This window comes from Corvus kubaryi, unplaced genomic scaffold, assembly GCF_017639235.1.
Source record: "Corvus kubaryi isolate FWS band 111438036 unplaced genomic scaffold, C.kubaryi_AGA036_p1.0 138, whole genome shotgun sequence".
NCBI classification, from domain to species: Eukaryota; Metazoa; Chordata; class Aves; order Passeriformes; family Corvidae; genus Corvus; species Corvus kubaryi.
In genome coordinates, this window is record NW_024580672.1 from 10,892,172 (window position 1) to 10,905,242 (window position 13,071).

General features: G+C 55.6%; 1 protein-coding gene across 1 annotated transcript; it reads left to right on the forward strand.

The window, feature by feature from the left end:
- Positions 1-3,758: 3,758 nt before the first annotated feature.
- On the forward strand, positions 3,759-5,656 carry LBX1 (ladybird homeobox 1). The gene is made up of 2 exons (XM_042018487.1): positions 3,759-4,097; positions 4,397-5,656. Exons 1-2 carry the CDS (start codon positions 3,773-3,775, stop codon positions 4,897-4,899), a joined length of 828 nt encoding a protein of 275 aa, XP_041874421.1. The 5' UTR covers positions 3,759-3,772; the 3' UTR covers positions 4,900-5,656.
- Positions 5,657-13,071: the final 7,415 nt, after the last annotated feature.

Here is a 13,071-nt window from a genome sequence, read left to right on the forward strand (position 1 = left end):
CACACAGCCAGAGCCGGGCAGCCCAGGGAGCGTCCTGCTGCTGCCCGCCGGGCCCGGGGCTGTTCCGGGGAGGGCAGCTACGCCGACACCCCGAAATACGGTTCTGGAGACAGCAAGGGGAGAGGCCTCCAAAGACGCTTCTCCTAGCCAGAGATTTTTTTTTCGCGTGTGTCCCCACTCACGCGTAGTCTCGGTTCAGCGGCAGTTTTCTCCTCTGTGAGGAGGAAATGCCTCAGCTTTACTTGCTTTTCTTCCACAGTGGAAGGCAGGGACCCGGAGCGACACATCCCCAAAGGTTTCGGGGGACCCCCTCATCCATCCCCGGGGACATTCAAGGGCCGCCGTTCCCCCCAGCCCTGCTTGCCCCCGCCTCGCGGCCGGGGACCCGACTCAAACTTCCGCATGCACCAGGAGTAGGTCAGTTCCAGGTCCCACTCAGAGGGGCTGAAGCAAGCAGAAGCGGGGGGGTGTTGGAGCACATTGGATGAGGGTATTCTTCCCCAAACGACCTCAAAGCTGGGACATACGACTGGCAGCTGCCTGCCGGTAGGACAGGCAGAAGAGCCCGGCGGGATGCGAAGTTCCTTGGCGGTGGCTGGAGCAGGCCCCCGTCTGTCCCCGGGGCTCCCTTGCTCTCCGGGGCCCTCCGAGGACAGTGAGATGCAATGGGACACGGCGAGGGGCACTGAGGGTCCCTAATTCGGGGCTGGGTGCCAAACGGGCTGCCAAAAAAGAAAATTAAAATAATTAAATTCCGAAGGATGAGGAGGGGGGATGCAGAACTGTCCCCCTAAGCCGGGTTGAGGGCAGCCTAGCCCACCCCCGGTGCACAGAGAGGGAGTCGTTTGCGAGGAGGGAGACGCAGCGGTTGCAAAGGCAAAGTAAGCGCAGGACAAACGAACCCAAATCCACCAAAGGCGCCACCGGGCAGCCGAGAGCACAGCAGAGAGGGGTTGGTGGGAGCCTGCCGGGACAACCACCGAGAGCCGGGAAACGCGGGGAAGGGCGGCCAGGGTCTACCCCCTTCCCTCTCAACCACCCCTTTTCTCAGTGAGGTGCTATCTGGGGAGGGACGCTGGGAACAAGGACAGGCGACAGGCCTGAAGCCACCGGGCTGAGCTGCTCGTGCAAAGCATGAACCCGGCTATCCCCTGCCAGACAGCGGCCGAGGCAAACGAGGAAGGGTCCCTCTGTGTCGGGGAGTCTGTACTGAGGCTGCTGTCCGTCCTCCCCCGGGTTCTGCCCCTGTTAGGAAGCCAAAAGAAAAAATAGCAGGGTGCTTTTAAAGCCCTGTCCTCCCGCGTAGGAAAAGAGGGGAGATGCAGGCTGGGGGGACAACAGGGGACCCAAAACCGTTTGCAGGATGTCGCTGTGTCTGAAGCACTTTTGCCCGTGCCCTGAGAGGAACTGGCTGTTCTCGAGATGGGGGAGCAAGCTGCACCCGTGTCCGCACTCCGCTCCGCGGGGAAGGCTGAAGCCGGTAACTGGCTGCGCCTCAGAGCATCCCATATGCCCGCCAGCCCGCCCAAACTCGCACCCAGGAACGAGGCTATTTTTCTTTCGTTTTTTCCCCCCCTTTTTATTTTTTTTAAATCTTAATTCTGTAATTATAACACCAGCACCCCCGGCTGAGTTCTCAATAAAACCTGGATCCTGACATAAAACGCCACGCTGGAAAACAATGCGAGGGGACACAAGGGAGAGGAGGAAAGGGTCTAATTGGTTAAAATATGTTTAAATCACTTCATAAAACCCAAGCAAAGCGAAGCAAATAATCCACCTAGCAAAGCAAAGAAGCCGGGCGATTTAGAATCAGTGTAATTCGCTCCCCCCCGACCAACTCCCCCCCATCTCCTCGCAGTATTTGATATGATGAATAACCCAATATAGGCCTTTAAAAATAGGTCACTGCATAAAGAGACTCCCAGAGAGCCATAAAAAATGGGAAGAGGGCGCTTTAAGGAGAGGAGCCATTTGCTTCTTTTGTGCTTGTTTGGTACCTAGCGGCCTGGGAGCTGCCAGCCGTCCTCCTCCTGGCCCTCAAGGTGAGGAGGGAAAGTTGGGGCCGGATCCAAGCCTCGGCCTCTCTTCCTGCCCCACCGCCCCTCCCGCCACGGCCCGTCCCGTCCAGCCCCAGCTCGGCCCGCAGGTCGCGTCCTGGCCGGGGTTTCCCCGGGGACCGTGAGGTGCTCACGCCCGCAGTGGGGGCCAAGCTGTTCACCCCGTCTCTGGGCTTTGTCTCCGTCCCTGTGGAAGGGCGAGACAAGCGGGATGGTGACACGCGTTGAAATACTAAGGAGCGGGTCTGGCCCTGCGGAGACCCGGGCCGGGCCGGGTTCCCTGAGAGTGGGGTCACAGCAACCCCGCCGCCCCTTCCCCTCTCCAGAGCCGCCCTTGGGCTCGCAGCAAAAGGACTCGGGCTGGAAACCGGCCCTCCCCGACTTTTTCCCCCCGCGCTGCCCCCGGTCAGGACCACCCGGCGCCACCGGAGCCAAGAAGCCGCCGACATCCCCGGAGCGCTCCCGGCCCGCAGCCCGCCACGCAATCCCTCCGTGGGCTCTCCCAACACCGGGGGGGGGGGGGGGGGGGCCCTGCTCCCGCCCCGGCCCCCGCAGCCCGCTCCGACACAGGGCACTGGGAAAGAGGAGCACGACAAATTCGGCGGAAACCTTCGGATTTTATTGGAAAGGAAAGGTCTGCCTTACCTGGAACCAGGTCCTCCCCTTCTTCCCCTCATTAAAAAAAAAATCAAACTACTCTGGATAGAGCCGGAGAGAGACATTTTGAATAACCTGGTAGCAGAAATTAGCAGGAGGGAGAAATAGAAGAAAAAAATTTTAAAAAAATCTCGGAGGGAAGAAAAAAAAGATACAGCCGGATATTTTTCGGTTTGTTTTGTTTTCGATTATTATTGTTTTTCACTATACTGTATTATCCTGATGCAATAAAGGCTGGTTTGTAATGTAATTTAAAAATATATATGTCCAAACAAATAGCAGGGCCAGAATATGACAAGTGCATTCAGCATTATAATTCAACTGGGCTCCACCTCCATACCGCCTCCTAATTAATGGGTCTCCGAACTTGCAAAAGCCTGCATTGGACAGAGAGAGAGAGAGAGAGAAAGAGAGAGAGAGAGAGGGCGAAAAGTGTCATTGAAGATAATTGATTACCTCCCAATCAACAATAACTTGTTAGCAATAGTCAATTACCCCATCTCTTCTCGCTTCTTTCCCCCTGGTCCGAGGTCTCGGTGAGAGGGCTGCTCTTCCCCTCGCTGAAGTCTGCTTTTTCTTTTTCTTTTTTTTTAAATTATTTTTAAAAATTATTTTGGGGGGGGTATTCGCTTGGGGTGGGGGGGGCAGGGAAAGTGCTGTGATTTGGGGTGTTTCTTAAAATAGCAGCCAGAAAGAGAAAGAAAGAGGAGAGACGGGGGGGAGAGAGAGAGAGAGAGAGAGAGAGGAGACAGAGAGGAGGGGGAAATCTCCGACCCAAAACCTTGGGACAAGAGGTACGGCAGGACCACCTCTCGGCGAGGGACCGACGGCAGCTCCGCTCCGCGCCCGCCCGCCGCCCTGCCCGCCCGGCCCGCCGCCCGACGTGGCTCTCCCCGGGAGGACCCGGGGCTCCTCCGCCGGAGTTGGAGGTGGGCTTCAACTTTTGCTCGCTGTCTTCGCCGCCGTCACCCCGCGGTCCCGCCGGGGGCTTCTCCCCGCGGCAGCGCATCCCCTTTGCGGGTGGGGAAGGCAGCCCCGTGCAGCCCGGCCCCACCATGACTTCCAAAGAAGAACCCAAGCCCTCCTCGGGGGAAGAACGGCGGCGGAGCCCCTTGGATCACCTCCCACCGCCGGCCAACTCCAACAAGCCCCTCACCCCCTTCAGCATCGAGGACATCCTCAACAAGCCCTCGGTGCGGAGGAGTTACACCCTCTGCGGAACGGCCCACCTCCTCTCCGCCGCCGAGAAGCACCCTCCGGCCGGGCTGCCCCTCTCCGGCCGGGCGCTGCTCTCCCAGACCTCGCCCCTCTGCGCCCTGGAAGAGCTGGCCAGCAAGACCTTCAAGGGACTGGAAGTCAGTGTGCTGCAGGCGGCCGAAGGTAAGCCGCTCGCAGAGTGGGGGGATCCTCCAGCGGGTGGGTGCCCCGCTCCTCCCCACGGCCTGGTTTTCCTTCTCTCCTCGTCCCCCGCCATCTCCCAGGGTGTCGCATGGGGCGGGATGGCGGGTCCCTGGGAGGCCGGTACCCGGCAGCATCCTCCCCCCGTGGCCCTCGGGGTGCGGGAGCGGGGACTCTGCCCTGCTCTCTCCAGATACCGACGGGGCAGGGGGTGTGGGGTCCGGGGGCTCGGGTCGGGGTGGACACGGGAAAGCGGGGACAATCTGGCGGCTCGTCGGCAGGCCGGGACGGGATGACCATCTTCGGTCAGCGGCAAACGCCGAAGAAGCGTCGGAAGTCGCGGACGGCCTTCACCAACCACCAGATCTACGAGCTGGAGAAGCGGTTCCTCTACCAAAAATACCTGTCGCCGGCGGACCGGGACCAGATCGCCCAGCAGCTGGGGCTCACCAACGCCCAGGTCATTACCTGGTTCCAGAACCGCCGCGCCAAGCTCAAGAGAGACCTGGAGGAGATGAAGGCCGACGTGGAATCGGCCAAAAAGCTGGGCCCCAACCCCGCCGTGGACATCGTGGCCTTGGCCGAGCTGGAGCCCAGCGCCGAGGGAAGGGGCAAGGCACGGCCCGGGTCCCCGCCGCCGCCCCCCGCCGCCGCCCGGGAGTCCGGCGCTCCGCCGCCGCCCCGCCCCGCCTCGCCCCCCACGGAGCGGCCCCGCAGCCGCCGGGACAGCGAGGAGGAGGAGGAGGAGGAGGAGGAGGACGTGGAGATCGACGTGGATGACTGAGGGGCGGCCGGCGTCCCCCACCATGTCCCTCCCCCCCCATCCCGACAGCTCCAAACCGGCACCCTCAGCCCCCCATCCCGGCCCCGGCAGCGCGGCGGGGCGGCTGCTCCCCTCGGTCGGAGCAATAAGCAATAGAACCCCACCATAGACACACACACACACCCCCCGATTAACTTAGGGTAGAGTCGATATCCCTCCGCCTGCCACATCTTCGGAACGGTGCAATTACGGACGGCTTCTGTATAAATATTTAAACGTATATATTGGATTTTTTCCTTCCCCCTTCTTTTTGAGGTTTTGATTTTTTTTTTAATAGCTATCAGTGATGATTATTTTGTCTATAAGGGAGACGCGTAACCTTGGAATAAACCTGGCTTCCAACAGATGTTTGGAAAAGCAGTTGTTTTCAAAGACTTCCGAAACAAACCACTTTAGAGAAGATTTAAGTGAGGCTTAAAACGGCAACAGCAAAAAATTAGCCGCTTTCCTTTCCTTGCATGTTTCAGATGTGCACGAACTAATTTTTTTTTTCCTTTTAAAATATATTTTTTTTCTTTCGCAATCTTGGGAACTTGGGGCTGGGTTATAATGCAAGTTGAAAAATATATACTTTCTTTTTTTCCTAGAGCATAGAGATTTGCCTCCAATGCAATTTCTGCCTCATTTTACCAATTAAAAGCTATTTTTACCATTTTCTGCTATTGTTGTGCTTTTATTAAAAAGCTGCCTTTCGTATTTTTGATATGAAGGTGGTAACAAAAAAAAAAGAAAAAGAAAAAAAATCCTAGAATTATTTTTTACTCTTTTTAGAATTTTTTGCATGCTATGGAAATAAAAAAGGACAAATCCCAAAATCAATACATTTAAATATTACACTATAAATTTAAAAAAATGTACAGATTTAAGACCTGTTTTTGTTTGAATTGTACAAATTTTAAAAGGCCTGCTATTTAAGTTCCGATAGGGACAATGTCGTTTTATTTACTGTCTCTTAGAATTGTACAGATAGCTCTTTTTTCCGATACAATAAAATCTTTACCATTTTAATATACTTTTTAACGTCCTTCATTTGTGACCGAAAAAACACCCCGCCGGTCCGAGGTTACGCCAGACTTTTCCCCCACAGGAATCTCCCATCCCGTTTGCATTTAAAGTTACTCTAAGAGCAGTACCTGCGAGAAAAAATGACGGGAAAGGAGAACACAAGTAAGACCAATATTATTATTTAATTTTTTTCCTAAGTCTAATGCCAGGCAGAGTTTAGCAAAGGAAGAACGCGGAGCATCGATAAGGCCGGAGGTGCGGACAGCGCTTCCCGGGCGCGGGGGATGCGCGGCGGCGGCAGGAGCGTGGAGGGGCGAGCGGGACCACCGGGACCCCGGGACCGCTCCGCTGCTCCTGCCGTCAGCAGGGCATTTCCAGCCCGAAACTGGAGGGGAAAAAGAGGGGCAGAGAAAAAAAATAGAAAGAAAGAAAAAGCAAATCCGAGGGGGAGCAAGGAGTTATCAGCGATACGGACAAAAGGAGCGGGGTGTGCTGCGGGGGGAGCTGCCCTCCTCCCGGCGGGCCAGGCCTCCCGCTTCTGGGCAAAAGCTGCCATGGGGAAACGGGGATGGAAAATGTTGCGTTTCCTCCCTTTAATTATTTTTCTTTTAATTTCCTCCCCCCTCTTTTTTTTTTTTTTTTTAATTTCTTTTTTCTTTATTTTTTTCAGTCAAAATTAAAGCTCTGGTGAATGTGTTTTCTCTTGGCAGCGTGACTTGCCTTTGGAGTCGAGCAACGTGTGTTTCTCCCTATTCTTTGCAAAATTTATGTGAGAAAGGCAAATCTGGTGTACAGTGGTGGAGTCGGCAGAGAAGTGTCCAGATAAGACGGGGTTGGTTTGTGGGTTGGATTTTTTTTTGGTCCAGTTTCTCCGAGGCTAAATAAATCTTTCTCCTCTTTGAGAATGGATGGGGTTGTAATTTTTAGCGTAAAGCATGAAAACTGGGGACAAATGAGCCCTCTTCTCTGAAGTGACAAGCGACAATGGAGCATATACAGCCTCCTGCGGTTCGCCATGCTGAAACAAGCGTGCCCCTCCACAGCAGAGAGAAGCGAGCGCTTGGAGACCATATGGTTTTTGAATTTTCTTCACAATTTCCAGACAATTTGATGGATTAGGTTAACCCTCCCTTCCACTGTTTAACTCCACAACAATGGGAGCAGAGCTGTTCTCCCTTCGTCGGGGCATCTGTGCGCTTCTATTCTTTTTTCTTTCTCTCTTGGTATTTGGAACAAGCCTATGAATTACAATGAAATTCACTTTTCTTTAGTATTATTTGGAAGAGCACTTGTTTTCCGCCACCTCCCGCCCCCACTCCGCCATCCCCTCTTTTTTCTTTTTTTTTTTTTTTTTTTTTTTTAACCTCCGAATGATAGCTTTGACTTCGGTCCAGATCGCTCGGAAAGCCTTCAATCTTGTCCTTAAGTGTTTTTATGCTAAACAGGGAAATCGTAAATGCTGAGAAACTGTGACATTTATGTGAAGATCTAGTTAAAGGGCTTTATTTGTTTTCTTTATCTGTTTTTTTCCCCCGTTCCCTCTCCTGTTCCCCCTCCTCTCCTGTCCCCTCCCTCCCCCCAGTCTTTTATTCTTTTGTCTTGGAATGGATTTAATGAGGCTGCAAACAGTACAATTCACTATAACCAAGAAATAAAAAAAAAAAAAAAAAAAAAAAAAAAAAAGCCAAAAGTGGCTGGGTGTATGGAAAACAGGCTGGGAGTTAATTTGGGTTTCTGATCTATTGACTTCTGAGTGCAAAGAGAAGAGATGCCGGGCAGTCTTGCACCCGCAGAACTTTACCACACGTGGCTGGGGCGGGTTAGTAAATAAAGCCTGCACCTGAAGATTTGCAGCCTGTTAATTTGGCTAGCCCCCCATTTCCAAGTAACTGGGGTTTTGGCTGTTTAATCTGCGTGTTGACAAACAAAAGCTGCTGTTTTGGTTTTTGTTAAGCTTAAAACTGAAGCTCTGCCTTGTGCCCTTCGTTTGTCATCCAGTTTGAAATGCGCCGTTCCCTGGGATCACCTACCTGAGTAGATCTATTGCTCGGGGTTTGCTCTCCCTCGAATTTTAGATACAACACTGCTTTTTTTTCTTTTCAGTGGTTTGTGGTTTTTTCTGGTTTGTCTTTTTTTTTTTTCGGGGGGAGGGGGTGGGACTGTTTTTTGTTTGTCGGTTGGTTTGGGTTTTTCCTCCCGCAGCAGCAGTAGGGACGCGCTGACAGCGCTGAATCCTGCCCTCTGGGCTGACCCAGCCGCAGCCCTTCCCGGCCCATTCGGAGGACTGCTGCCAAGGACGCGGCATGGAACCCCTCCTGCCCGCCCCAGATTCCCAGATTTAACCCAAACTAAGGATCTCCGGATCTGCCCCGCCGACCCAGGGGCCGCCGGCCGCTCCCCTCGTGTCCAGCGCTGTCCCGGAGAAGGAGGGAGGTGGGCCGAGACCCCCAGCTGGAACTTACTGGCCGGGGACACCTGGGGCAGCGGTCTCCTTGTCTGGCCTTCAACCTGCCCCCAGTACTTCCTGCACGGATTCACAGCAGGGGGCAGAGCCCGTCCCTTTCCCCACCTCGGGCAAAGCCGCAGCGTTTCGGAGCTTCTCGTCCCCAGCCCGGTGCTCCGTCCCCTGGGCACCGGCTCACCGCGGTTCGCCCTGTGAAAAGGTGGGCATGGGGCAGGGGGAGAGACAGGCCTTTCCCAAATGATTACTGACAGGAAAGATAAAGGCGTCCATCTGCTTAAACACCCCGGGTCCTAGCCCGCGGAGGTGAAAACTAGCAATTGGCAAAAGGGTGTGCGGGAACGTGGAAGCGCCTTGAGGGAGCGAGCTGGAGGCCCAGCGGTCCCTCATCACCCGCCCCGTCGGGGACTGCGCTGCCCCGTGTCCCCCGCGTCGGGGCGGGCGCGGGCACCGGGTGCGGGCAGGTGCGGGCAGGCGCAGCGCGGGTGTGGCGACTCCCGAGGGTCTCGGTCCAGCCCGCACCTCGGCCACCGCTGTTCCCTCCCCGGCAGAAACCCCATTTCCCAAACGCAGGAGCCGGACATGCGTGTGCCCCCACCCCCCCCCATCCTCCCGCCCCTGCCATACCCATCCTTCATCCCCAAACTTGACACTGCCTTAGATTTCGTTTGGAGGTGTGAAGGGAGCGGGAGGGGAGGAGGCGGTGGGGGGTGTTGTCTGCGTGGAAAAGCCACTCTTTAGTGTTTGCGGGGGGGAGTTAAGCTTTTTTTTTTTTTCTGAGAGGGGTGGAGAAGATCCATATCTGATCTTGTTCACTTCACACAAGGCTCCCAGACGGAGAATAAAGCCCCCTTCTGAATTATCCAACAGGGTTGAAGCAGGTTGAGTCAGTGAAATTCAGTTCCTTATTTTATGAGGTGTCAGAGCTGATGTCGAATATGGCAACGATAACTAATACTACAGTCTGAGGGACCAGAACGTGGTAATTAATCCCAAAGACTTAAGTGTATTTTAGTTCAGGAGAAAAAAAATCACTAATTCAATCGTCCGGAAAATTGAAGTTTGATGCATGAGTCTCTGCTGAAAGGAAAGGTTTTTCCTTCCCGATTCTGGGGTTGGGGCAGGAATCGCAGCCTGTCTCCTCCGCTCCCCAGAAAGGCCCCTGTACAGGGCCACTGCCCTCCCGCCCCCCGCCTGGGGCACACGGGGGACCGGCAGGCTGAGGGACGGGGGTGGCACAGGGCTCTCCCCATTTCCTCAGCATCCCACACCGTCCTTCCCGCCTACCCCCCGCAGTAAACACTAAACATTCGTAGCCATATCGCGACCGCTCCCTTGTATCGCGACATGCGGAAAGGCTGTCGGGCAGCACGGCGCGTCCCAGCCGCTCCTGGCCTCCCACTGTCCCCGTACCTACGGCAGTGGGGCCGGGGGAGCATCAGTATTTTGCCTGCCAGCCAACCCCACACCCACACCCTCTTCCCCCGCTTTCGGCCCCTGGGCAAGGCCCGTATTTGCTCTCTCGGCTCTGCGGCACTCTGGGGGGCGCTGGGGACACCGGACCCCGCTCCTGTGCCAGAGCGAGGAGACGGGCACCCTGGGGCAGCCCGGGCAGGGCCGGGGCCGCTTGGAAGGCTCACTGCGCCGTGATAGCGGTGGGGCCGTGCTCGCTGCATTCAGCCCCACGGCCGTGAGCATCCTCCTCCACGGCGCTCGGGCCCGGACACCTTTCAGCCTTCTTAAACTCCGGTCTCTCCTCCGGGCCAAAGCGGAGACGCCCGGTCCGACCACTCCTGTCCCCCACCTCCTGCCAGGCTCCCCGCTGTCCCGGGGGACCTGGAGGGTCCATTCGCCCCGACGGGCTGGGCTGGCACCGCAGGTCTGGGTGTCTCCTCCGCAATGAGGGGCGGTACTTTCGACGTGCGCACCGAGGGGCCTGGCCCTTCACCCTCCCCGTCCAGGTGAGCCCAGGGCAGGTGGGGAACAGAGTCCGAAATCTTCCCTCAATCTGTCTGGCAGGACTGAGCCTGTCCCGGGGGGGTTGTTCCCCCACCTGTCCCCATCCCAGGCCTGGTTTCTCTGGGGGAACGTCCCCAGTGCTGGAGGAAGGGGACCCAGGCCCCCAGGGGAATTGTGCGCAGTCCTGTTGTGCAGGTCACAACGAGAAGGCGGCAGCAGAAGGTATGACGTCATCGACGCTCACCGTGACCTCATCACCCGTCCCACTAAAGGCAAGTGGCCGTCGGAGCAGAGCCCTCGAGGGAGCTGCCGTCAGCGCCGAGCCAAGCGGGCCCTCCCAGAACCGGCCGCTTGATATCATAACAGAGAGGGGCGACGGATGCGGGGGAGCAAGGGATGCCCGGGGGCTGCCCGCTGACGGGAGTCCTCTGCCGGCAACGCTCCGGTCCTCAGCCCTTACCTCGGCCTCTGCTCGCCCCTTTGGCCACCGCGCCGCGCCCCCTCCGCAGTTCTGCTCTCCGAACGCATCGCTACGCGGAGCCGGAGACGGACCACGGGGTGCGAGGGGGTGTAAACACGTGTAGAGCCCGCACTGGTAACACGTGTGAGGCTGCGTCCACACCCTCACCCCCACGGCTACGAACTGCACACCTTCACCGCACTTTGAATTTTCATTTCCCACGACCGTCTCGGGGAGGAAGAGTCCGAACGCTGCCCGCTGGGCGCGGGAAGAGCCGAGGCACCCGGAGCGGGGGCTTAGCTCCTGTTCCCCGGGGCGGAGAGGCATCCCCACACCGCTCGGAGCGTACCCCGCGAAGTCGCGCACTGGAGGGCCCGGCTGGTGTTAAATCAGCCCACTTGAGCTGAGGGAGAGAGAAGCAAACGGGGAGAGGAGAGAAAATAATTGCATATTTAATGAGCTGTTCGGCAAAAGGTGTTTTGCCGGGATGGCACCGGCGGCAGGCTGGGTGGCAGGGCCGCCGTGGGGCCGCACACCCACCCGCGTCCACCGGCTCACACGCAGGAACCACCGTGTGCTGGAGTCGTTATCATTTTTGTTAACTTTTTATCGACTGTTTGCTAGATGGCATGTCACTAAAGTGTATGATTTGAGATGAAAAATTAGACAGATTAACCCGAGGGGAGAGCCTGATTGATTACTAAATAGGATCAATTTGAAAGTTTTAGTCATAACGTTTCTGTAGAGCCCCTTAATACTTCAAACTTCAATTTTACGGGCTATTGAACTAAGCATGTTCCTGACAAAATTGATATATGTATTAATTTGCTTTAACTGTTGATTAATTACTCTCCACTGAAAGAATTATATGGAGCTGTTTGCCTCAGATTTGCATATTAATCAAATTCTAGTTGATAATTCAGTTGGTGCGATGGATTTGGAGATGGGAGGGGGCCGAGCCAGGGCAGGGCTTGCAGGAGAGAGAGAGAGAGAAAAAAAAATATATCGCTAACCTCTGCTTCCTCCCCAGGTTTTCCATCTCGAGTCCTCTCTCTCCCCACCTCTGTGCTCCCCTCACTGCTTAGCTGCCAGTTAGTGCATTAAAATCAAAGATGCAGAACGCGCTACCCTGGCTATTTGGTGAAAACAGAAATTGCCTGTCCGGTTTTTATGATGTTCTCAGCCTGAGAAGGCTGCACTTTAATGTGTCCTGTCAACATGTCTGGGATTTAAAGGGAAAACGGCACAATTTAGCGCCGGGTAATTAATGACAAAGCGCCCCGGCCGTTACGATGGCACCGACGCCCTCAGCCCCTCCGGGTGATGCCCAGTCCGGGAGGAGCATCCACGGCTACCGGCGCCCAGCCTCGACGGGGTGAGAGACGCTGTATTTCTTGCTCGGTGTAAGGGAGCGGGCCATAGAGCCGCTTTTCCTAAACGGCGAGCAAATTAACAGGAAAATAAAATTAATTGGAGAGGCTCCGGCTCGCTATGCGCCGAGGAAAGATAATGGTGTGGGAACTGGGGAGGTGTCCGGAGGGTTACTTCTCACAGAGGGGGATGCGCCCTGAGCCTGCCTGACCCAGCTCTCCGGTTTCCCCACGGCGCATCCCATCCGGTGCCGGCCCGGCTCGGAAGACGACCGGCAGCCGAGAGGCGGCTGCAGACGGACACAGGGAAATAAATATTTCCTGGTATGCGCGCAACTCTACACGCCCGGAGACCCCGCTTCCTCCCCACCCCTGCGTCCATCCGTCCATCCTTCTAGCAGGAGCATCCCTGCGACTCCCGCACTCCCTGTCCGAGTCTCTGCTGCTTCTTAAGCCTTAAACCTCGACACGCCCTCACTGCGGATTGTGAGGGTCTGGCTATAGCAACTTTTCCAACCCTCCCCCCCCCCCCCCCAAATATATGGATTCAAAGGGTAACAGTGTAATTAAAACCAGATAATTAATGAGACAATATTCCTACAGCCTACATCTTTAATGAACAAAACCCTTCAGGGCCAACGTGCTTTTCCAGGCTCATTAAAGAGAATAAAGTTGTGGGGCTTATGTACTTCCCAGTGTGTTAATAATAAACCAGCAGTGTATGCTTTTTAAAAGCATAAGAGCCGATACTTTCCACACCTTGAAAGAGCCTCACAGAGCTTTCTGCAGCGCTTTAAATATTTTAAATGCAAAGTAAGGTACAAAGGATGCTACGAATCTCCCCTCCCGTTGTATTTGAGGGGCTGCGCAGCAAAGCA